The sequence below is a fragment of the Lontra canadensis genome, unplaced genomic scaffold (assembly GCF_010015895.1).
Source record: "Lontra canadensis isolate GAN:19392208 unplaced genomic scaffold, GSC_riverotter_1.0 scaffold50, whole genome shotgun sequence".
NCBI classification, from domain to species: Eukaryota; Metazoa; Chordata; class Mammalia; order Carnivora; family Mustelidae; genus Lontra; species Lontra canadensis.
Genome location: NW_022631044.1, coordinates 7,281,259 through 7,306,387, shown reverse-complemented (window position 1 = coordinate 7,306,387; position 25,129 = coordinate 7,281,259). Strand labels below are relative to the sequence as shown.

The 25,129-nt window shown below is 49.3% G+C and overlaps 1 protein-coding gene across 4 annotated transcripts; it reads left to right on the top strand.

Moving 5' to 3' along the window:
• Positions 1-359: 359 nt before the first annotated feature.
• On the top strand, positions 360-24,421 carry CEP68 (centrosomal protein 68). 4 transcript variants are annotated; one of them, XM_032873773.1, is made up of 7 exons: positions 361-508; positions 11,796-11,988; positions 14,225-15,739; positions 17,109-17,231; positions 19,823-19,919; positions 23,096-23,268; positions 24,219-24,421. In XM_032873773.1, exons 2-7 carry the CDS (start codon positions 11,839-11,841, stop codon positions 24,237-24,239), a joined length of 2,079 nt encoding a protein of 692 aa, XP_032729664.1. In that variant the 5' UTR covers positions 361-508; positions 11,796-11,838; the 3' UTR covers positions 24,240-24,421. The 4 variants fall into 4 exon arrangements, with proteins under 4 accessions (XP_032729665.1, XP_032729664.1, XP_032729662.1 ...); XM_032873771.1 differs by having other exon boundaries at positions 11,796-12,201; XM_032873772.1 differs by lacking the exon at positions 17,109-17,231 and having other exon boundaries at positions 11,796-12,201.
• The last annotated feature ends 708 nt before the right edge of the window (positions 24,422-25,129 follow it).

The following is a 25,129-nucleotide window of genomic DNA, read 5'->3' as shown; positions in this document are numbered from 1 at the left end:
ATGCGGACGCGAATACGCAAAGGCCGTGGGACCGCCTCCCGCGTGTGGGCGCTCCTCGAACGCTACCGCGTGCCCTGCGCAAAATGAATGAACGAATGCATGACTCAGCGCGCGACCTACACGCTAGGAGAGAGCGCCCGCGCAGGACTCGCTCTCCCGAAACAGACAAACGTGAGCCGCGAGCGCGGAAGGCGAGGACTGACGGCCGAAGAAGATCCGGCCTCCTATAGGCCAGAACGGCACGAGGGGTGGGCTCTTTGGGGGCACCGGTCGTATATTGGTCGAGCCTCCCGTCTTAGGGCTGGGACTTGCCGCGCAGCACCAAAGGATGCCTCCGCGCGGAGGAGGGCGTGCCCTAGGGGCGTGACCGGCGCTCGGTCCCGCCCCCGGCGTAGCGGGCTAGGGCGTGAGGGCCGCGGTCTTCACCTGGGACCCCCGTGTCGGGGCCGCAGCGTCGGTGTGCTGTCGCCGCAGGCCTGGTCGGGGCCTTCAGAGGGCTTGAGGCGAGGTAGGTAGCCTCAAAGTCGAGGCTTTGCAACCCCCGCCCGCACGGCCCGTTCCCCCTGCCCAGCAGCCTCTCCGGGTCTACGAACAGGGCGCGTCGCTGGGCCCCACGTCCCCCCCACCCCCGGGAAGGGCACAAAGGGCTCCTGGGGGGGCAGGGGGGCCTCGTGCCTTCGCCTCCATTTTGCAGGCGGAACGACGAGTGCCGGGCGCGGAAGCTAGAGGCCGAGGTTGGAAGAGCCTGAGCGCGGGGAGGCCGGGCCGAGGGGGGCGCGCGTGTCCACTTATCCTCCTCCCGAGCAGCTGAGCTGCTGGTCGGCCCCGGCCGCGGACGAACTCACTTTCCCTCGCGGCCTGTTTACCCTGCGCTCTCGCCGGGGGCCAAGTGGCCCCGGGAGTCAGGCACTGGCGCTGCTTGCGGTCGGTGCTAACGCGGAGACCCTCTCTCGCCAGCTCAGGGTCATTCCCACGGGGAAGATGGAGACGAGTGATGCTTTCGTGGTGCCGTGAATGCAGCAGCTGCCGAGGGGGAAAAAGTACAGTGTCTTGCTTTTTTGTCTGGAAGGGCCATCCTTTCCATCATCACCTGAACTGTTCTTAGCAGCCTAGGGGCACATGCTCTGGTCCTTTGTAATTATTTGGTTGGGCTCCGTGTATTGTTTGTAATAAAAATGAGCGGATACCTGCCAGTGCCACAGCAGATTGAACCTCACTGAGAATTCAGTGGGGAATGGGGCCTGCGCGAAGATTGGTAGTATTCATAAATACCCTAACAGCTCCTAGATCTAGGGTGGGAAGGATGTTGCTAAGATGCATGACAAAATCTATAGGTCATTTTGCCTAGGGTTTGGTTAAAAGAAGTTGAGGTCACCATTTAATCCTCGTTTGTACGTCACCTGGATCAATTCTAGGCTACTCAGTACTGAAAAGAGTAAAGAACTGTTTCACCTCTCCTGAAAAACTTTTAAAGCTCTCCCCCACCCCACAGCTAATTAATCACGTCTTTAGGTTAGTTTCTACTGCCTCTGCTTTAAACATCACATTGTAGTTTCCCCAGCTCCTAGCACAGTGCTTGCAACATAGAAGACACTTGGTGACTAAAGCCAAAACAAAACAAAAAAACCAGCAGTGTAGCCAAAACTTAACAAAACAAAAATTTTCATTCTTTAATTTTTTTTTAAAGATTTATTTATTTATTTGACAGAGAGAATGAGAGCGAGAGATCACAAGTAGGCAGAGAGGCAGGCAGAGAGATTGGGGGGAAGCAGGCTCCCTGCTGAGCAGAGAGCCCAATGCTGATGCCGGGCTCATGCCAGGCTGGATCCCAGGACCCCGAGACCATGACCTGAGCTGAAGGCAGAGGCTTAACCCACTGAGCCACCCAGGCACCCCCTCATTCCTATAATTTGTTGGGCCAATTATTTTTACAAATTACTTCTGGCTTTTAAGTTAAATCAGGCTTTATCTGTCATGTTACTAACTCTGGGTAAGTTATTTAACTTCTCTATGCTTCAGTTTCCTCATCTGTAAAATGGGAGTTACAGTAGTACCTAGTCCACGGGTTCTGAGGATTAAATAAGATATTGATATAAAGTGCTTAGATAGTTCGTGGCTCAAAGAAAATGTTCAGGAGCTGTTAGCAGTTATTAGGATAAAAATAAACAGATACTTAAATAGATTTACTCATGTTAAGTATCTGTGTATACTTGACCCTTCAGGGTCTCTCTACCTGTTAGTCCTTATCTGTTGCTTGATTTTACAAAGTCCTTAAGCCTCTTCTGACTCCCCCACAGTGAACATATTCCATTGATTATCAGTTATTCATTTAGAGTCTCACCACCTACTATAAATTGAGTGCCAGATAATAATTTGGCTAAGTATTATAGTAATAGCTGATACACTATTAGTGTGGTCTGATACTCAGAATGGTCCTGTAAGAGCAGAGGAACAGATGGGGCCTGATGTGGCTAATAAATCTTCAGGATCATTGGTTCAGCCAGAAAGGCGGAGATTGTGGAGATGGACTTGGAGTGGCTTTTCTCCTTATAACTTAACTGTGTTCTCATGAAGAAACGGTCTCCTGTCTTTGAAGTTATTCACAGACATTGTGTAAAGTGGAAGAAGTCTTCTCATTGGCTTTAGACCTGTTGGCTTGACCTAGAGGTGGCAGATAGAACCTATAGGGGATGTTGCCTCACTTCCAGGTTTTCCTGTACCACTTTCTGGGGGCAGGATGCAGGCTAAGTTGTATATTTCCTTCCAGCTATAGGTCCCCTTGACACATCAGTTTCTCTTAAATCATTTGGAGTCTCCAAAACAAATACCTTCTCCTTTTCACTTGTAACTGTCACAAGAATTCTGGTTTCTGATTCTGTTTTTAATGTAGCCATAATGAATCCTGGATCTTTTCTAGGGAATACGGTTCTTTCTGGGGTCTCCTTTCCAAATCTGACATACTATAATTAGCTATTAAAAACCTGCTACAGGGTGTGAACTTTCTCTGATGTCCTGTTGCAAAGACTTTAAGGGCAAGGACCATAAATTTCCTTCTCAAGTGTGCCTGGCATAGGATAGGCACTCAGTGGAGTGTGCTGTTGGCTCAGTCTGTAGAGCGTGCAACTCTTGATCTTGGGGTTGTAAGTTTAAGTCCCACATTGGCTGTAGGGATTACTTTTTAAAGATAAAATCTAAAAAAAAAAAACAAAAAAAAGTGAATGGTTGTAAAGCCACTGTAGTTGTTCTTTCCAGTATGCCAAAACAGGCTTACTGACTAACCTGGTGCTTCTGAAACATTACCAGTCACTTGGAAATCTTGCTCAAATATAAATTCTGATTCTAAGACTCTGGTAGGGCCGGAGAATCTACATTCCCAACAGGCTCTGAGGTGATGCCCATGTTGCTGGTCTTCAGACCACACTTTGAGTAGAAACATGCTAACATAACTATCTGCATTTGGTTTTTACTTTTTTTTTTTTTTAATATTTTATTTATATATTTGAGAGAGAGAAAGCACAAACAGGAGGAGCAGAGGGAAGGGGGATAAGCAGGCTCCCCACTGAGCAGAGAGCCTGACATGGAGCTTTACCCTAGACCCTGGGATCATGGCCTGAGCCAAAGGCAGAACACTTACTGGGCCACCCAGGCACCCCTGCATTTGGTTTTTAGAAGTACTGCTAAAAACAGGTTTTGTTTTCTTATGATTTTGAGATAAAGTCTTGAATTTATGATCTTTTTTTATTTATTATGTTATTCTATTTTTAACAATCTTATATTTTGTTCCAAAAAACTGTTCGTGAAATCATTCCAAGATACTTTCCATATAACAAGTTTTTTTTTTTTTTTTTAAAGATTTTATTTATTTATTTGACAGAGAGAGATCACAAGTAGGCAGAGAGGCAGGCAGAGAGAGAGGAAGGGAAGCAGGCTTCCTGCCGATCAGAGACCCCGATGCATGGCTCCATCCCAGGACCCTGAGATCATGACCTGAGCCGAAGGCAGGGGCTTAACCCACTGAGCCACCCAGGTGCCCCTATAACAAGGTTTTTAATAGAAGTAATTGAGGCAGATAGGTTGAAAGAAAAGTAAGATGAAGTCAGGGGTAAGATTAGTATAAAAGGTGAGTGCCTTTCTGTCGTAAGCTTTTTGCTTGGATAGGATTGCAGATTTGTTGCTGAGTTTCCTAGTAGTCAAAGCAAAGAGGAAAATTTTACAACCTTCACCAGTACCTTTCTTTTCTTTTCTTTTCTTTTTTTTTTAATAAAGATTTTATTTATTTATTTATTTGACAGAGAGATCACAAGCAGGCAGAGAGGCAGGCAGAGAGAGAGGAGGAAACAGGCTCCCCGCTGAGCAGAGCCCGATGTGGGGCTCGATCTCAGGACTCCGAGATCATGACCTGAGCCGAAGGCAGCGGCTTAACCCACTGAGCCACCTAGGCGCCCCTCACCAGTACCTTTCAAGTAAAAAACAAACTGGCTGTTCAGTGAAACACTTGTTTTTGTTGTGGAGACCAGAGAATTCTCTGGTGCCTTCTCCAAAAGAGGATCCTTTGGTACAGTGAGCAGCATTTTTATCAGTAAGATTCTTATCGGTCTTGGTACATGTAACCTGACTGCCTCATGGAAAACACTGAGTACTGTAGTACAAGCAGTGGCTTGTGGAACAGCAACCATGGTTCCGGGACCAGCTTGCTCAGACAACAGGAGAGATTTTTGTTACAGGAAAGCTGTTTTTCTGCCTTGCTCTTTGGTGGGAACAGATGGTATGGTTATTAACACGTCGAGTCCTGAGCATCCTCATGTTTTGAGTTTTGTTGGATGGGGACAATCTGCTACGGAGACCAGAGAGCTCGTGGTTGAGTGGACAGGGGGCCGGAAGCTCAGCCAAACTCCTTGTAGATATGGCAGTGGCATCTCTTTAAAGGCCTTTCATAGACCTGCTTGATGAGTTAGAAGACTCGCCTTCCTGCAAGGCTGTCTGGTAGTCCCAGTCAGTTGCCAGCCAGCCTGTGAGTGAGTGAGTGAGTGAGTGAGTGAGTGAGTGAGAAAGCAAGAGAAGCAGCCTTGCCACAGCCTTCCCACCATATTGATTTAGAGGGAGCCAGTGGCTCCTTGCCAGGTGCTGGAGGATTCCTTCTGACTCTAAGTAAAACATAGGGGAGTAGCCTGAGGGGAAGGAGAGGGGCTGCTGGTGCCGGAGCTTTCTGAGGATGGCATCGGCCCGTTACCAAGCCATGGGAAACATGTCTACCCGCTGCAGCTTTGAACCTTTAATTCCTTTTCACTTGGCTTTGACCTTCCTTTTTACTTGGCTTATTCCTTTTACTTGGCTTTGACCTTCAAATTAAAAGGTGGACACAGCACCCAGGGTGACCTGCCCCACAGGAAAAGACAGGGTCAATGTGGAAGACTAAGGGACTTAGGGGCTTCAATAGCCAGGGAGGGAGCAGGTAGAATGGCGGTTGCTCTTGGCTATTGACCTCCCAGTCTCAAACTTCCAGCCGCAGTATTCCTGGCACCCACTCAGCTCTGAGGCAGGCCTTGGCCTCTTGTGACTGTCCCTTTTGTTAGCTTCCCCTGCATATGTATTTAGCCCCTATCACGCTGCCTCCCACGCCTGGATTGGCTTCTGCCTTAAGTTCTTTCCCACAAATATCGTTCCCCACCAAAGCTTTCCAGCAACCTGACAATGTTGGGTCCTACCCCGCCCCCTCCCCTCTTCCTTGTGGGCAGTTTCATGTTTTAGAGAAAGAGCAGTACTAAGAGCCTCTTTGTCTGGTTCTCTGGTCGGATTCCGCCACTATGTGTGAATGGCATTCCCCACCCATACCTGTGGCCTCCTGTGAGAACCTGGGGAGTCTGAGGCATTTGGCCTCTGCAGTGGTAGGGCTTGCTCTGTGAAGTGACACCTGCCCTGTGTAGCTGGTCTAGGTGGCTGGCTGTGTGCTTGGGGACAGAGATGGGCCTTGCCCCAGCACAGCTTCCCTGACAAAGTTGGTATAAATCAGATTATTTTGTATGGAGGTGGTGATTTAACAGATCCTGGAGATATGCTCAGTTTGATTAGAGGAGGATCGCTTGCTGGTTGGTCATTCATTCCTCTATCCAAACAGTTTATTATTTATTTATTTGTTTTTAAAAGATGTATTTACTTATTTATTTGACACAGAGAGAGAGATCACAAGCAGGCAGAGAGGCAGGCGGAGAGGGGGAAGCAGGCTCCCTGCTGTGCGGAGAGCTGATGCGGGACTCCATCCCAGGACCCTGAGATCATGACCTGAGCCGAAGGCAGAGGCTTAACCCACTGAACCACCCAGGCGCCCCCATCTGAATGGTTTAGTTAGAGGAATATCCTCTCTCTCCTAACGCAGCCCTCCTTTCCCCCTCCTGGATAGGAGTGAGTGGGAGGAAGTGCCGGCAGCTGTGACAGGGCTACACCAGGCGGGGGCAGCTAATACCACGAAGGGTCAGGTGTCCAGTCTGCAGAGTCAGCGTTGCCACATAGGTGACGTGGGAGCATATTTTTACTGTAGGGCAAGCGGATGCCAACCCTACCTCACTCCTAATTATATGTATCTGGTAGGTCATATGGCCTCTGCGGGAGACTGATAGAGAATTTTAATAGCAAAGTCCAGGTGGTTGCTAGAATATCCTGAAGCTTATGTGCCTTGTGTCTTGGTTTGGCCAAGGACAGGGCAGTTCTGGTGCGTATAGACATTTTCCAGATGGAGGGTGGAATTTACTGTGCGTTTTCTGCACTCCGAGACCTTCAGGCCCTCACTTCAACCTTGCGGTACTTCCCTGTTACAGAGGCGGTCTCTGCTCATCCTAGAGCCGTTAGCCTGTAGGAACACTGAGATCTGTGATCTCTGACCAGGAAGGCCCCACACAGAATTTATAGCTTCTGTAAAGCTATTGGCCTGGGAGGCAGTGTTGGTCCAACACCACAAGTCCTTTCATTCATCAGGAGCCGTCCATTGGAAGAGGAATAAGTTGCTTCTCATTCAAAGCAGAATCCGCAGCTCCATCCTCACCTCAGAAGGTTAGAAGGGATGATGTGTAAGATCTAGAACCTACGGAAATGAGGGCTGGACCTTAATGCCGATGCCTGCCTGGCAAGGGCAGACAGGATTGAATCTCAGAAATCTAAGACTTGTGCATTTGCTAGGCCACTTCATCAAGAGTGAAGTTTAAAAATGCTTTTTTGCCTTCAGCAGTCACTACTTCAAGGAGTTTTCCCTGCTTTTTTCTATCCTTCGTGCTCTGTAGCATCTTATATACAACTTGGAACTACCCTCGTGGACTTCTTTTCATTCTCTTCCTTCACATGTGTCTGTCTTCCCATAACTTGTGTAGTTGGAGGGGCATGATTGGTCAGGCAGATTAATAAGTGAGATTATGAAGAGACTGTTTATCCACACTGAGAAGATAAACCTGCCTTTTCCAAAGCACTGTTTCCATGAAAATCATCATTTCATACCATCTTAACCTGTTGCTGAAGGGCCTCTGGGGACAGTGTTAACCTAGTTCCAGTTTGTATGCACACTTGAAAATTACCTAGAGATGTGTCCTGAATAAGCTTATAATTCTAGCTCACCACTCCCTACCCCCCAGGATAAATGGGTACCTTCTTTTTTGAATGAGTCCAGACAAGACATAAAAATTACATCATCAAGACAAAGTGATCATTTGTTTGCACCCTTTTCTTGTCCCAGCATCATCTTCCTGCTAGGTCACAAGACCACACCCGTTAGTGGATGGGGAAAGCCGGTAGAAGGGGAGTTAGCCACCCATCATGGCCTGACTGTAGCCATTGAGAGAGTTTCTAGGAATGGAGCAAGAAGTTGAAATTGGGGTCTGCAGGTGACGCTCTTTCAGCTCTCGGGCTCGGCTGACACACGTTTTTGTGTGTAGCTTTTTATTTATTTATTTTTGTTTGTTTTTTAATTTTTTTTTTTAAAGATTTTATTTATTTATTTGACAGAGATCACAAGTAGGCAGAAAGGCAGGCAGAGAGAGAGGAGGAAGCAGGCTCTCCATGAAGCAGAGAGCCCGATGTGGGGCTCGATCCCAGGACTCTGGGATCATGACCTGAGCTGAAGGCAGAGGCTTAACCCACTGAGCCACCCAGGCGCCCCATGTGTAGCTTTTTAAACAGCCACAAGGTGAGGCTGTGGCTCCATGGAAACCTGTTTCAGCAGGCCTTGGTCGCTCATCTGTCCTGTCTCTTCCCTCTTCTCCGAGTGCTGATCTGCTCTGTAACTTGTTCCCTTGATGCTTCATAAAGAGCTTGGGTTCTGGAGTCACAGCGTCCAGGATTTGAATCTCTCTCAGCCTTGGTTTCCCCCTCTGAAGGTAGATGAGGGACCTGCCTCCCTTGGGAAAACCAGCTCGCAGACTGCTGGGTTGGGGGGTTGTAAATCGCTGCCACCCTTAGAGGCCACTTGGCGACATAGGCGAAGGACATGCAGGTGCACCCCTCAGACACTGAGCTTCTGGACGCCGGTGCTGTGTGCTCTGCCCGCTTCTGCCTGGTCGGTGGTGGTTCCTGGCTGCCTTGCTTGTAGTGAGGAAAGATGGGGAGTAACCACAGCATCCCCCCATAAGGGACCTGTGAAATAAACCAAAAGGCAGCCTTCCAGCGGAATACAGTGCTGGGCAGTGATTTGAAAGAAAGGAAACTCTCTCTGTGTATTGCTGAGGAAAGGTCTCTGAGATAATTGTTTTTTTAAAAAAGGAAAGAAAACATTCTGAAAACAGTGCGCTGCTTTCATGTAAAGAGGGAGAAGAATGAAAGATTTTTGTGTTTGTTTGCAAATTCGTCAAGAGGTGAGAGACATACACACAAATTACTGAGAATCTTCACCTGTTTTTATGGTAATATCTAATAGTAAATATTCTGCCTTTGTTCTCTGAAACATTGGCTGTTTTTTCTCCCTCTGTTGGATTCCTTTTTGGCTTGCAAGGTGACATGTTGGCACTGATTCGGTGCCCCCCCCCCCCCCCCCCCGACGATGCTGATGACCTTTGCTGCCACTTAGTGTTCACCGGGTGTGGGCCACTGTCGGATCGCCCGATGTGCAGTAGCTGGTTTTAGTGAGGGATGGAGACAAGGGCAGAGGGAGACTTCTGTGGTGCATTTTATATTACAACTACCTGTTACCTGTCCAAAAACATTGTTCTTCTGCCCCACCCGGTGGTTGTGAGAAGTAAGAGAGTTGTGTGAAGTGTGTGTGCTAGTCTGGGGTCGCCTCCGATTGGACCTGGAGCCTCATGTGCCCAGGCAGACAGAGCGCTCTCAAGGGGCAGCTGTGCCCACCCAGTTTCCCAGTGTGCAAGCTGAGCCCTTTCCATGGCCAACCCCACTTTCTCAGCTTCCCCATTGCTCCCAGCACCTCCTCTTGCTCTCCCTCCAACCTCTGGTCTCCGCGGAAACAGGACTATTTTTGTCCAGGTTCTAGCTTTGAGGTTGGCCCAGTGCATTCCGGGTGGCCTCTGAAATCCCGGGCACTTATGCTTCCATTGTGCCCCTTGCAAATCCTCCGGGAGCTGTTCCCTCCCACCAGCCCCAGCCCCATACACCAGTGCTCCCAGCTTGGACTTGTTGCCTGTACCCTTAGGCTCAGGGAAAGGGGTCTCTGTTATCCTTGCAACTCTTAAAGGAATGGTTGTTATTTTCAGGTCCAGTTCCCACATTGTTCCTTCTTCCCCCACCAAGTGCTCACCCTGATCTCCCTTGCTTGCTTGCCCACGCGTGCATGTGCATGCGTGCTCGTTGGCCTGGGCTCGCTCTCTCTCACTGTCACTGCCACATGCATACGTGCTATGTGGCCATTGTCCTTGTTACCCACCTGCATTTCCCCACCTTCCCTTAGGTGCCAGTTCATTATTCCCCAAGCTAGTGGGAGAAGAGTTGCTGCTTGCCTTCTCTCTGGTCACTGGCCATCCTCGGAATGAGAGCTGGCCACCTGCCTCACAGCCTGAGGTGGGGTTTCTGTGTTTTGAGAGGATCCTTCCCCCTCCGCTGGGCACAGTGGGCACTGTGGGAACACCCCAGGCACAGCCACCGCCCGAGCCCTGACCTGCTGTTCCCTGGAGCAGAGCGGCCAGAACCAGGCCAGAGCAGCCTGCTGACAGGAGCATTGCAGCAAAGGAACTGTGGCTGGCCTGGCACAGGGAGGGCCCCAGCCAGGCCCCATATCCACTGGGGCCCAGACGAAAGGAGGGGTGTAAGCCTTGTTTCTGATTGGGACCTGCATTCACCTGCCTGAGCACCTGCTGGCTGGGGCTGGTGCTGGCCTTGTAAAAGCAGAGGACATAATGGTCTGCTCGTCTGTCCCCTTCAGAAAACTCCAGGGCCAGGGAAAAGCCAGACCTGTGTTCTCCTCTGAGGAAGGAGGATATAATAAATAATATATAATAAATATAATAAATAATAATAAATAAACACTATTTATTCTTTATTTTCTTGACCAAAAAAAGTCCCTTTTTTTTTTGACATATTGGTTTCATAAGTCCACAGTTATACGTGTCACAAAATGCTAACCACTGTAAGTGGTTAAGTATAGTCTCTGTCAGCGTACAGTGTTATTCCAATATTATAGATCATATTCCCCATACTGTGCTTGTTTACTTTTTTTTTTTAAAGATTTTATTTATTTATTTGATGGGGAGAGAGAGAGATCACAAGTAGGCAGAGACGCAGGCAGAGAGAGAGGAGGAAGCAGGCTCCCCGCCGAGCAGAGAGCCTGATGCGGGGCTTGATCCCAGGACCCTGAGATCATGACCTGTGCCGAAGGCAGAGGCTTAACCCACTGAGCCACCCAGGCGCCCCTGTGCTTGTTTACTTTATATATCCCTGTGACTGACTGACTTTCTAACTGGGAGTTTGTACCTCTTAATCCCGGTTACCCACTTCACCCATTCTCCACCCGTTCCCCTCCGGCAACCACTAAGTTTGTTCTCTCTGAGTCTGTTTCTTTTTGTTGTTCTCTGTTTTGATTTTTAGACTCCACGTGTAAATGAAAACATATGGTATTTGTCTTTCTCTGACTTATTTCATTTAGCCTAATACCCTCTCGATCCATCCGTATTGTCAGAAATGGCCAGATTTCATTCTTTGTTTCTATATTCTTCAGCTGTTTCCGTATCTTGGCTGTGGTCAGTAGTGCTGCGGTGAGCAGGGTGGCATAGATCTGTTCAGATTACCGTTTCCCTTTTCCCCCCGGGACAGTCCACGAGCAGGTGAGCCGGAGCACACGGCACTGCCGGTTCGCCTGTTTGAGGAGCCTCCGTACTGTATACCATAGCGGCTGCTCCGGTTTTGGGAATTTACCGGCACTCTGTGGGGTTCCCTTTTCTTCACCTTGCCGCCAACACTTCCCATGTCTTGTCTTTTTTATTTTGGCCATTCCGACAGATGTGAGGTGAGCTCTCATTGTGGTTTTGATTTGCATTTCCCTAATGATGAGTGATATGGAACATCTTTTCATGTGTCTCTTGGCCCATCTGTGTGTCTTTTTTGGAAAAACGTCTGTTCAGGCCCTATACCCATTTTTAAAAATCAGATTTTTTTTTTTTGGTGTTGAGTTATATGAGTTCTTTATATATTTGGATAGTAAACCCTTATTGGATACATGATTTGCAGGTATCTTCTCCCATTCAGTAGGTTACCTTTTCTTTCTATTGGTGGTTTCCTTCATTGCAGATGTCTGTCTTAATCATTAAAAAGCAAGGTTTCCTGGACACAGATGCAGAGAATATATCTTTTTCTTTTCCTTTCCCATTCTGTAGAGAGCTGAAGGTTTCAGGGGAACCCTGACCTAGGGACATCTCAATGGCCTTGGGAGAAGAAAAGGCAGAGGTGGAAGCATCCGTGGACACAAAGACCCCGTCTTATGGGCAGTGGAGCTGCAGGGAGCAGGAGGTGGACATCGTGGGGCTCGTGAGCAGGGAGCAGGAGCCACCACTGTGCCTGGAAGCTGAGGCAGGGCCTGCCTCCCCTGTATGGGGAACAGAGGGGCAGTCTGCCCCTGCCTGCTATGATGGGGCTGACCCTAGCCCCTCTGCATCCTGCCAGCCACAGGCCAATGCCAGCAGCAGGGAGCCAGTGGCTGGTAGAGCTCAGCTTGCTCTTGGTTGCCTGCCTCCTCCTGCTGGCGCGGGGACTAGAGACCTTTTGCACTCTGTGGGAAGCCAGGTAGGTAATAAGGCAAATGGGACTGTAAGTTTAACTAATGTGGTCCTTTGGGATTATGTTCTAGCATTTTCTTACCATCTTACCCGCTTTCCCAGCCCCTGTACAAGATGGGGAATTGGCGGGCGGTGGCGGGGGGGGGTCTGGGTGTGATGATTTCTGTTTAATAGGCTCACTTGGAGAGTTGGGCCTTGGAGCCAGTGGAGGACTCTGTCCACACATGTCCCATTCCTCAAGAGTGTGACTGGTGACCTTCTGAAGACTGGGGATTCTCTGGCCAAGACCTAGTGCCCAGAGGGCTGGGCCAGAGGGATCTGGGTCCTATTTCTGCCTTCGTGATCTGAACTCTTCGGCAGGGGGCGGCCCTGAAGAGACTTGAGGTGGGAGGGTCCAGAGCTGTGGGCTCCTTGAGGCTCTGAGACTGTATCCCTTTGGGACCCAGGGAACTTGGCAGAGCCCTGGAGCCGCCCTGGAGCCCCCGTAGTGGGCGGCACTGTCCCTGGGTAAGAAGAATTTCTTGGACCTTGCTGACTGCAGGGAAGCCTTGCCTAGTCAAGTCATAGGGAGCAAGCAGTCCTGCTTGACTTGTGACTTCAGGCATATCACCAAATCTTTCAGGCCCTCAGTATAATTGGGAAGGTGACCTGAATGATACTTCCCAGGTCATGAATATCCTTCCCAGCTCTGACATCCTGTTACGTTCTGCTTGCCAAGGCCTCCCACAGGACTGGCTTTGGTCTCTTCAGTATCCCTGTGGCCTTGGCTGCTGCAGGCTGCCCCCATGTGGTTCTGTCCTGTGAGGATGGGCTGATCATGACTGTCTGGGAGGAAACAGCAGCTGGGCCCATCTGCCTGGGAGCTGGGGGTGGTGGGAAGCCCAGAGCACCTGTGAGTCAGAGATTTGGTGAGGCAGGAAACAAATAAGCAAACCTGGAAGTAGCTGTTTCATGAACTTACTACAAATGGACTTATTATTGTGGTACCTGTTGTTCATTGAGCTCTTACCCTGTGCTTCTCACACCTGAGTTCCTTTAATCCTCGTGTCCTGAGGAAGGGGTACTTTTTTTTTTTCCTTTTTTTAAAAAATTTCAGCATAACAGAATTCATTGTTTTTGTACCACACCCAGTGCTCCATGCAATATGTGCCCTCCATAATACCCACCACCTGGATCCCCCAACCTCCCACCCCCCGCCCCTTCAGAACCCTCAGATTGTTTTTCAGAGTCCACAGTCTCTCATGGTTCCCCTCCCCTTCCAATTTCCCTCAACTCCCTTCTCCTCTCCATCTCCCCTTGTCCTCCATGTTATTTGTCATGCTCCACAAATAAGTGAAACCATATGATACTTGACTCTCTCTGCTTGACTTATTTCACTCAGCATAATCTCTTCCAGTAGGAAGGGGTACTATTACTATCACCATTTGACAGACCAGGGAAGGGAAGCCCAGAGTCCTCCGTCCGGAAGGTGGCAGTTGGGTTGGCATAAGTCTGTCTGGTTCCAAAGCCCACACCCCTAACCATTGGGTTGTCCTACCTTCCTCGGGGGCAAGTTCTTCATCAAACAGACTGGAAACTCAGAGCTGAAGAGGCTGAGATGAGGGACTCACTGTGTTCGTTTATAAGAGGCATGAGCTGAGCAGGTGGGGCTGGTGGGTCCCCTGCCTGTTGGGTGTGGATGTATCTCGGGGCAGGGGTTTCTGCTGCGCAGGACATGCTTCTCCGTGGTTAGGTGGTGTGCCCCAGCATGACAGCCACGCAAGCTGTGCCTGCTGTCTGCTTGCATGAAGACTGGAGGGTAGGAGTGGTTTGGGGACCACGGTTGGCTTCCCGGAGCACGTGGAGCTTCCATGCTGGCCACTTGCCACGCGTTGTCCAGTTCTCGCATCAGATGGCAGACTCTGCTTGCGAGAGCTCTCCTGAATATCATCTGGGTCCCCAAGGAAAATTCTACAGCTCTCCTCTGAGAAAGACACTTGGTTTGCTTATTTTCACCTGAGTGCTTTTTTTTTTCCCTCTTCTCATTGCAGATGGAGGAGACCAGGCTTTCTGCCTCAGAGGATCTACCTCAGGCTCTCAGTGTTTCCAGAGCTACAGGCCTTTGCTCAGGACACGATGCCGATAGTGAAGATGACTCATCCCCGGTTGAGTCACCGCGAGCGCTAGACCTCAGCCAGCAGCCCCAATACTCAGGTTTCCCTTTCCCACCAAGGTGGAGGCCGCTGGCAAGCCAAGCTGCCCCTGCTCCTCAGTTCTCCAGCTGCAGCGTCTCTGCCTCCTCCCTGGGTAGCAGTCTCCAGGGTCACCGAGAGAAGGCAGAGCCTCCAGGTTGCTCCATTGCCAAGGTCTCCTCCTCCTTGCAGCTGGTCGTCCCCCCGCTGGCCCCTGCTGTGGTGGGGCCGGGACTCCAATGGTCACCACAGCCCGCGTCTTCCGGGGTTGATGCTCCTGGGCTGGGCAGGAGGCGCCTCTCTTTCCAGGCTGAGTACTGGGCCTGTGTGCTGCCAGACTCCCTGCCTCCTTCCCCCGACCGCCACTCCCCGCTCTGGAACCCGAATAAAGAGTATGAAGATCTGCTGGACTATACATATCCGCTTAGGCCCAAGCCTCAGCTCCCAAAGCACCTTGACAGCCACACGCTGGCTGACCCTGTCCTGCAGGACTCAGGTGTAGACCTGGATAGCTTTTCTGGTTCCCCAGCAAGTACCCTGAAGTCCCCCACTGATGGCTCCCAGAATTGCCCATCAGCAGAGGCTTTCCTGCCATTCTCTAGGCCCAGAGAGCCAAGCCTTATGCGGTCGCCCTCTGGAGTACCCCAGAAGCAGGGCAGCCTGGGACTGGCATCTTGTAACCAACTCGCATCTACCCCCAGAGCCCCAGGCCGTAGGGACACTCCTTGGGAGAGCAGAGAGCCAGCCCTGAGGGGTGTGAAGGACTGGCTCCCCGTGGGCAGGCACCTTGAGGTGGGATCTCCCCAGCTAATGACATGGGACAGAGGGTGGCCCTTGCCCAGGATGGAGAGAGAGAAGGGGGCCAGCCATGGTGTCTGGCACCCTGCCTGCACAGAGTCCAGATGGAAATCAGAAGAGGAGGTAGAAAGTGATGACGAGTATCTTGCCCTGCCCACTCGGCTGACGCAGGTTTCTAGTTTGGTTTCACATCTAGGTTCCATTCCCACCTTGGTGACCCTGCCCACCGGGGCTACCAAAGGGCAGACCTCCCTGGACGCGTCAGACAGTGATGGGCCAGCTTCCCTCCCATCAGACTCGAGCCAAAGCCAGCTTCCTTCGGGGACTGTCTTCAGAGGGCCCAGGGGCCCCGAGGGCCAGAACCACTGTTTGCTGCACTCCTTCGTCCAGGCAAGGGGCCCTGCAGGGGACGGCAGTCTGGGGAGCAGCCAGGTGCTGGGGGTCTCCGGACTGCTGAGAGCACGCTCTTCCTTGCCAGCTGTGTGGGACCAGCGCGCGTGCTTGGACCCAGATGCTACAGGGCAGCCTCTCGGGAAGGGAGAGCAGGGAAAAGAATCGCTCGTGCAGTGTGTGAAGGTAAACAACGTTCAAAGGGCTTTGCCTAGAGGAGTGTGTTCTGCCAGTGCATGGAACCAAACGTAGAAACCTGGAGCACTTCTTACGGGCCAGGCATTGTGCTGTGCCTTCTCTTACTGGATTCTCACAGCTGGGCCCAGTAAGGACTGTTGTGGTCGTTTCACATGTGGAGAAAAGGCAGTGAGGGGTTAGGTAAGCTGCCCACCCGAGGTGGGAGCCTGACTTAACCACCACTCCAGGCTGCTTCCTGGGGCTCTCAACCCTGAGGATTGAGAGGTATTCTGCACAAGAAATGTCCGTGCTCACGTGCCCTTAGGAAATACTGAACTGAACGAAGGTAAATGGTTTTCTTTCTGTAGGTCTTCTGAGAGCTTCAGTTTGATTAAAGTGGTGGAGCCGCTGAGTTGAAGTCATGGAGGCACTGTGTCCTGGCCATCTTGGTCACCAGACCTCTCGTAGACTGGGGGCTGTCTGGAGGTAGAATTCACAGTCTGTGGAACGGGGTCGCCAGCATCAGGAAGATCTGAATTTGAATCATGGCACTGCCATATTTGGAATTTTGGCTCAGTCTTTTGAGTTTGCTCATTTGTGAAGTGTGGGGCCTTGTCTCTTCGGGATGATGTGTGGATCACACGAAATAATTCATGCCGAGGGCTTTGCAGAGTCCCTGACACAAGGATGTTCGGGAACATGGCTCTCCGCATACACACAGTCCACGCGTGACCTCAGGCCCTGGGTGGGCACACGGACACTGCACACGCACAGTAGTAGGCCGGGTGGCGAGACCCAGAGCCAGCACAGCAGACATTTCCTAGCACTTGAGGGCTTGAATCAGCCCCGTGATGTCCATGTATGATTCTGTTTGTCCTGGGACGGAGGAAGGACAGATGTTAGCATGTGCCTCTTCTGTGGTAAAATACTGAACGCAGGCTTTGAGGCAAATGCAAAACGGGGACACACAGTTTTGATTCACTTGTTTCCTGCCATGGGTTCCAGTTTGTCATGATTATAGTCATTTATTTTGTTTTCCTCAGGGACAGAAAGTTAGCAGTGGTGCTCACCCAAGAATCGGTTCGCATGGCAGGTGTGCCTGCTCTGGGCTGGATCCTGTTCTCCCCTTGTGCAAGGCAGGCTTCTCAGCCTGTCATTTTTGGTGTCACAAAGGCTGAGGGGAGACCGAAACCATAATCCCTTCACGGAGGTCTGGAGTCATGGGGTGGGGACAGGCAGGGGAGGAGGGAAGAGACTGACTCCTCAAGGGAAGGAACGCTCAGGAAGGATACACAGTCTGTCTCCCAGAATCCCCTGGCTTGAACACGTAAACCGCAGTTTGGTCAGTAATACCAAACTTGTGTTTTTGTCTACACAGACATTCTGCTGTCAGCTGGAAGAGCTGATCCGCTGGCTGTATAACGTAGCGGACGTTACCGACCACTTGATTCCATCGAAGTCCAATCTTACAGGTCTCAAGTCTTCTCTGCAGCTTTACCGGGTAATATGTGGTCCTGGCTTCTGGCTGTTCACTCACCAGAGTGGTGGCTAAGTACTTGATAACAAAGTAAAAGCTCAAATAACTGATACCCGGTATGTGATGGTGCAATTGACTGTTTTACCTGAAACCTAATCAGAGGGCCTTTTCGGATTTTTACTGCTGAGAAACTAAAATGTAGGAGCTATTTCCCAGGCCATGCAGAGTTTGGAGAAAATACATTGATCCTCACTCAGATCTGCTTAAGGGAATTTGCCATGTAATTTTGCAGATGTCTCGGGGTTAAATGTAGAACTGCACTACTACGAGACACTAGTCACATATGGCTATTTAAATTAAGTACAATTAAAGATTCCTATTTTCCAGTTATATTAGCTACATTCTAAGTGTCCGGGCATCATATTTGTGTATTGGCTACCGTACTGAATGGTGCAGATAGTACATTTCCATCATCATGGAAAGTTCTGTTGGACCACCCTAATTGGAACCTGCTTCTCAGTGTATTTGGTTTTGGGTTGGGGGGTGTTTGGGTTTGGGTTTTTTGTGTTTGTTTGGTTTTTTTTTTTTTGCCTCTTTTTCATTAAGGTTTTGTTATTTTTAAAATCTTTAATTATGAGTTCTGGTTAATTTGACTTTAGAGTAGGTGTTTGGTGTGATAGTGTGTGCCTGCTGTTCTGGAATAGTTCTCAGTAGGTCCCCCTTCATTTTCAGAAGTGTTCTGAGATGTATGATAAATTGTACAGTTACCCTAAGTATAACATTAACCTTGACTGAACTACCCACGGACCTCTAGCATGTTTGGTTGGCCAAGCATTTCTAACCTCTTTTGAAGGAGCACAGGTAGTGTGTGGGGTCTGAGCCCGTGAGGCTAGTCTAGAAAGGGTTTTCTGAGACAGTTCTTTGGATTTCTGTCACCTAATTAATTGCCTTTAGAGACACCTTAGCAGAGCAGCACACCCCAGCATCCTCCCCACACCCTGGCAAGAGCGCGAGCCTTTGTCCTCCAACGTGGCACCAACTAAAATGTAAGGGCAGGCCTTCCCTGAATGGGCCAGCTGTTGTACTTCAGTGGGAGTGCTGTTTACTGCTGTGTGGAGAGGTTGCCCTGAGTTCCCTGCCCAGAGTATGCTTGAGGAAAGAGAAGGTTGAGTGGTACAGGGTCCTCCATGTGTAGCTTCCGTGTGTGTGTGCAGAGCTGAGCAGGGCCCACTCCTTCGGGGCTCAGGGATAGTACTGCTGTGGGGAGGGAGGAAACTGCCTAGAAGTTGCCCAGAAGTGTGGGCCCAGTGTCTGAGCTTCATCCTCATCAAGGCAGGTGCCAAGTAGAACAAGTCCAGTCCCTCCATTTTATCCCTCACTCTGTCCTTCTCCCCATCATCGTGCAGGCTGGCCAGAGCAGCTTTCTTGCTTTGTGGGTAAAACTGAGATCTGAGCTGGGCGTTATACTCACAAGTCAGTAAGACTAGCCCTCTGTGTGTCACCCACACAGCTGTGTCACAAAGTGGGACTGCTGTCAGCCCCCTTCCCCACACAGATTGGCACATGCCGCATGTGTGTGAGAGAGCTAACTTGACCCCTGCTGAGATGATAGCTTATATAGGCATGTCTCTGTGTTCACATATTGTCAACTCTGACTCCATCTCATGTACTTTGTCTGTGTCCCATAAACACAGTGGGTTTATGGCAGCATATAAACTACAGAAAATACTAAAGAATAAAATAATAAGTACAGGTATTAGGGCAAAGGAAAACTAAAGATAGGAATATAGTTAAATCTAAGATTAAGGTTTTTTTTAAGATTTTATTTATTTATTTGACAGATCCCAAGTAGGCAGAGAGGCAGGCAGAGAGAGGAGGAAGCAGGCTCCCTGTTGAGCAGAGAGCCTGATGCGGGGCTCAATCCCAGGACCCTGGGATTATGACCTGAGCCGAAGGCAGAGGCTTTAACCCACTGAGCCACCCAGGCGCCCCTAAGATTAAGATTCTAATTCCAGAATGTGAACCACCAAGTTCTGTACCCCGTACTAAAGGTCGTCATGGATTTGACTTGACACATCTTAGCTGCTAGAGGAACGTCAAAAACAACTACAAGGCTTGGTACCCACAAGGGGAAAACAAATCAGCTATTTAGGAGACTCACAGCTTCCCTGATGCTTTCCCGAGGCCCAAGGTCCACACAGAGTAGGACACTGAGGGAAGAAGTGGCTGGGGGTCCCTCTCTTGTGGGTCTTACTAGGTTCGTTAGAATAGAAGTGTTTTGAGAATCCTGTAGCCTCGTGAGTTTAAAGAAAACTCCGTGAGATACAACAGAAAGAAACCTGGACTCCCAAGCTGATCATGAACCAGACTCTGTCGGGGAGAAGAAAACTCTTATTTTGTCCGACTGTAAACGGAAAAAAGGATGGAGTATTTCCTTTGGGCTCATAGTAGGTGAAGTTAAACTAATGCACTGCTTATTTGGGGAATTGTGATGATTGGGTGGGTTTGTCTTCAGGTTAGAGGGGAACTGAGCTACTACTCCACAAAGGATCATTTTGAGTAAGTTTTATCAAACAATAGTAACAAAACTTCTTTCTTTTCTGATATGCTTTAAGCAATTCAAGAAAGATATAGATGAACACCAGTCCCTGACGGAGAGTGTCTTACAGAAGGGGGAGATTCTTCTTCAGTGCCTGTTGGATAACACCCCAGGTGAGATGCTTGAAGTTTTGAATCGAGCCGGCACTCACTCCCTCTCAGCAGCAGGTCCAGGGGCCACAGGGTCACTGGTAAGGATCCAGCAGTGCAAGCACCCCCCCCACCCCCCTGGCACCCACTGCCTTAGATGCTGATGGCTGCCCGCCAGCCCTCACCTCATCACTGTCCCTGCAGCCCAGCAAGCCAGTCACCTAAAGGTAGGCGGAGTCGAGCCTGCAAGGAGGACACTCTTTTTTACCTTCTCCTGATACTGACCTGCATGGGAATGATGGTTTTCATCCAGTCATCCTTGGTTCTTTAATAGGATGTTCACAGTAGGGGGCTTTCAGGGGTTCCCCTCCTTTCCCAGCACAGGCTGAACCCCTCTCTGGTTATCTGCTCTCTGGCATTCTGCTCTGAGGAAGTATCTGTTTCCGTATTTGAGAGCAGTCCATTCTAAGGGAATGGGCTGAGGGAAGAAGTGCGCTGATGAGAGGGGACAGACTCAAGTTCATTTTGCGGGGTGGCTTACCAATTTAGGAAAATGTAAAATCAGACTTTGAGAGTACACCTAAGCATGCAGGGTGCAAGGATTTATGATCAGTGTTGCCCTTGCTGTGGACAGATGGGACATGGAGGATGAGCTCAGAGAATGGTAGGCTAAAGCAAAGAACTGATAAGATTGCCAAAAGCAGCCCCTGATTTCCTGTAAGACTAAAAAGAGCTAAAAGATCCCCTTTATATTCTGCTTCAGTTTGGAGTGAGGTGGGGCTTCTGCTGGAAACAAACCACAGAAGCAAAGCTGGGCCAGACCCTTGGGCTTGGGAGGCGGTGAGGTGGTGCTGACCCAACCAGATGGGTGCGTGCGAGCGAGGTGGCCTAGAGCAGTTTCTCAGCCTGGGCAGTATCCACATTTGGGGCCATATCAAGCCGTGTGAGGAGGGCGGCCCTACACAGTGCAGGAAGTTTAGCAACATCCCTGGCCTCCACCTCCTTTCCAGTAGGGACAGCCCTACCTCCCTCCAGATGTTACCAGATATCCCTTGGAAGATGGATGACCAGGGTTGAGAACTGAGAACAGGCAGAGGGGTTTCACTGGGACGGGGAGCCACTGAAGGACTTTTCAGCAGGGCAGTTATCCAGTGTGAATTGTGGGAGTTCTTTGTTTTGGTTCCTGCACTAGGGTTTTTGGGTTTTATTGGGGCAGAAACAGTCCTTCAGGCTCCTGTGCTACTTGTTCGGAACGCCGTGCCCGGACACTGCGCTGCAGCAATTGACCTATCAGGGTTTTCCTCCTGTTTAGTCAGCCTGAGATGAATTGCGTTATTACTCATCTCAGAGTTGTGAACCTGCCTTGGAACACACAAGTGGGGACAGCCTGCCTCAAGCCCCCTTGATCCTGACTGCCCTGCTGCTGTGCCGTGTCTGGAGATGTGGGGGCCTGAGCAGGAAGGGAGAGAGCTCCTTAGTAGGAAACTCTGCCCAGAGGCTGCTTATAATAATAGGCCTCTTAAAAGCTATAGGTTCTTTGACCTTCATTCAAAAACCAACCCAACAATACTTCTCAGTGCTTAATCTGGAAAAAGAACATCCCCCTTTCCCTTGTCTCAAAGTAAGAGGCATTTGGGGTTCCTGTGATTTTCAGATATGTACCCAAGGCTCTTTGAGATGGACACATTGCTCCTCCCATCTTCTGCTCAGACTAACCAGAAACTTGGGCGTTGCGTGAAGACCACATGTTCCCCTTGACCTTCACAGAGTTGCTCCAGCTAGATGTATGCATGTTTGACTCTCTCCAGGGTACATACCTGTATGGGTAGAGCCTGAGTTCACACATCCCCTACCCAACTTCACAGCCAGCTTTCTTCCCCAGCTACGAGCAGAACCACAGGGACAAGAACCAAATTCATTCCTCCTCCAAAATGTTTCTGCCTCCACCTCCTCCCAGAGGCTTTTTTGCCTTATGTCGGCCCGGCTGCTTCGGTGCACGTGTTGCTAGTCCTTTCTCGTACCCAAACTCCACATTCAGCTAGATGGCATGAAGCTGAACCAGGCCTCCGGTATGTCTGTATTCAATTAAAACAGAAAAGCCTGGCTGGGAAAGATTGCATTCTCACTCCCAGCTTTCCTTTTACTTGGCCCCAACCAAATATTCTGACATCCTAAAATAAAAGTTCAGAACAAAAATAAAGGGTCTCTGAATTCCACACTAAGGAAAAAGATCTGGTGACTGTGGAGTGGAGAACAGCTGCTGCCCTCAGGCCACCCGCACTCCTGGGCTCCGCCTGCAGGACACCACACTGCTCTGGCCTCCGCCCACACGACATCTCACTGCTCTGGCCTCCGTAGAGGCTGATTTCACCGCCGCATGCCCTGGTTCCTCCTCGTGCTGCATCCTCTGCAGATAGGCAGCTTCCCCTTTCCCTTCCGCTGCTGGCAGATGTTGCAGCTGTAGCAGGAAACTGGAGGGAGTGTTAACATAGCTGATAAAGGCTCAGGAAGCTAAGGCGGCCTTTGTGTTTAACAAAGGAAATAAGGTTTTTCAGAGAAAAGCAAGCCTGCTGTGTGTGATGCTCTCTGAACCTAGTCCATCCCTTCCTCAGATGAACACTTGGCCTGTTGGAGGAAATATTGGCTTCACTAACCTCTTGTCAGCTTGCTTTCAGATCATTTTCTTTTGAAGTCTCTTCCTTGAGGACCCACGAAAAAGGGTTCACAAGCGTTCCTGAATACATTACCAGGCTAGCTGTATACATGTTAAGTACCAGTTCCCCAGCCAACAGAAGCTGTTAGGACCTGATAGCAGGACCCAGTGTCCTAATCTTGGCATCTTGTTTTATGTAAGTCTGCCTCATAGGATCTGGGTGTGCCTTGTGTCTTAACTCTAAAAGCCAGATAACACCAGTCACCAGAGAACCATGCTTATGTGCCTGTTTGTGAATTATGTAAATCCAGAGTGGAGCCAGTGAAACTCTTCTCAGCTCCAGTCAGAAGTTAACATAGATCCTCCAGTGCAGCAGCAGTCCCTGGAGTCACTGTTAGAAAGCGTAGACATCCTGAAACTATGGCCTGGTTCCTATTCTGAGTAAAATGCTGTAGCCTTCTGTGATTCTTTAGAAAATGTAATTACATGTTGTGTTTTTGTTTTGGGAGGGTTTTTTGGCCTAATTGCTTTGAACCTCATTTGTTAGTGTTAAAGGATGTCCTCGGGAGGATCTCAAAGCAGCCCAGTGAGCTGGAGAGCCACGCAGATCGCCTGTATGATGCTATCTTAGCTTCTCTGGACATGCTAGCTGGCTGCACCCTCATTCCTGACAACACGCCAGTGGCACCGAAGAGCACTGATGTAAAGGGGATGAGCCTGGTAAGTAGGCAGCTCAAGAGGAGAAAATCTATCCTCGGACCCCAGTGCCCAATTAGGGTACAGAGCTCATCTAACAGTTGGCTGTTTCTTAGAAGCTTGCTGAACCGAGTTATTGAAGTAAATGAGATGCTAGGAGGGGACCCTGACACTGAAAAAGGAAGATGCTATCATTGCCAGGAAGAAGGTTGGGTGTCTTCCTGTGGTGAGCTGGCTCACTGGTGCCTTCCATGACTTCCTTTCGCCCTTGCTGTCTGCTTGAGGACTAGGGTGCCCCATGCTTGCACTTTTGTGGCAGTCCCTCCACCCCTTCAAGACAACAGTTGCAAAACTCCTCTATCCCTAAACTTTGTCTGGATATGTAAGCTTCTCCAGTATAGGGCCACTGTTAGGCTGTCTGCTCTGTAGGCTCTTCCTGCCCAGCTCCTTTGGTGCTCAATCTTCAAGCAACTGGACAGCACCAAGTAAGTGCCCACAGAGACTGTTACGGATAGGTCCCCCTCCCTCCCTTCCCAACAGTGATCCCTGCAAATGCCCAAAAAAGGCGGGATGTAACCTGCCTTAGAGACTTAACAGTACATCTTTCCTTAGATCTTTGGGAAAGTTGAACAGGGAATGATAGGGAAGAGGGGTTGGTGCCCAGTGTGGGATTGCCACTGCCTAACATTCTATATGTATGATTCCACAACTGAACCACACTTTTTCTGAAACTTCCTCTCCCACAGCCAAAAAATGTGGTACTTAATTCACAGACTTTCTGGTTCAATGTAGCCAAGAGAACATAAAGGATAAAATCAAAGTATGTCAAGACAAGGGAGTCCCTGTACTTGCCTCAGAAATTTGAGCAAGAGTCATTTTAGTTCTAAAATGAATACAGTGATTATTGTCATTTCTTCCTCTGCAGCATTCTGCCTGTAAAAAAAAAAAAAAAAAAGTTTCTCTTTCTCTTTCAGGCATCTCAAGCAGATATGTAACCTGTCGACTAAAATCTGGCTGGTGGGAAACTTTCAGGAAGCCCTTGTAAGAGCCATTTAACACTGAAATCAAGGGGGAAACTTAACTGTAATGTACTAGCTTTAAAATGCCTTTCTCGTCCCTGAAGTGTAAGGGCTGTTGAGTTACTCTTCTTTATTTAAAATGAATCCTTCCAAACTGAGGTTTTCCTTTTGGTGCTTCTCTATAAAAGCATGTAGTTTTGCAGTTTTTGATCAAATAAGGCTGATAAAGCTTACAGGTCTTTCACTGCCCTGCCCCGCCCCAATCCATTTAAAAAGACCAGAGCTCCTAAAATAGTCCACCTGCTGAGAGCCTTTGAAGAAGGTTCACACGAGAGAGAAGGTACCAAATACTTGGTATTCTCCAGTATACCAGAAGACCCAAGAGACTGAAAAAAATGAATCATTGGCCAAGAACTTGGGGTTTTTTTATAAAATTAACTTAGGTTTATAAATCCCTCTTCAAGATTTTAGAAGAGACTTTAAATCTCCAAATTAATAGTTCTGAACGAATTATTTTTGGCTATTAGGACATCTTGGGTTATCTTTGGGGTTCAGTAGGGCTCCATCTGCCTGCCTAATATGGTAAAGGAAAATGTGTCAGGGACTTAGGGAACTGTCCTTGAGCTTCTGCAGGACTGTGGCCTGATTATCCACACCTTAAGGGGACCTCTAGAAGGAAGCCACTGTGTATTCCTACTCTGCCTTAGAAGAGTAGTACAAGATCAGGGAGAAGGGCATAGATAGGGTCATGTAGTCTGGTTAACTACAGAAACTAAGGCTGTAGGTAGTGAAGGAAAAAAGGGAAATTCTTCATTGCTTGGGAGTGACATGTACCTTGATAAGAAAAAATATATAACCATCAGTTC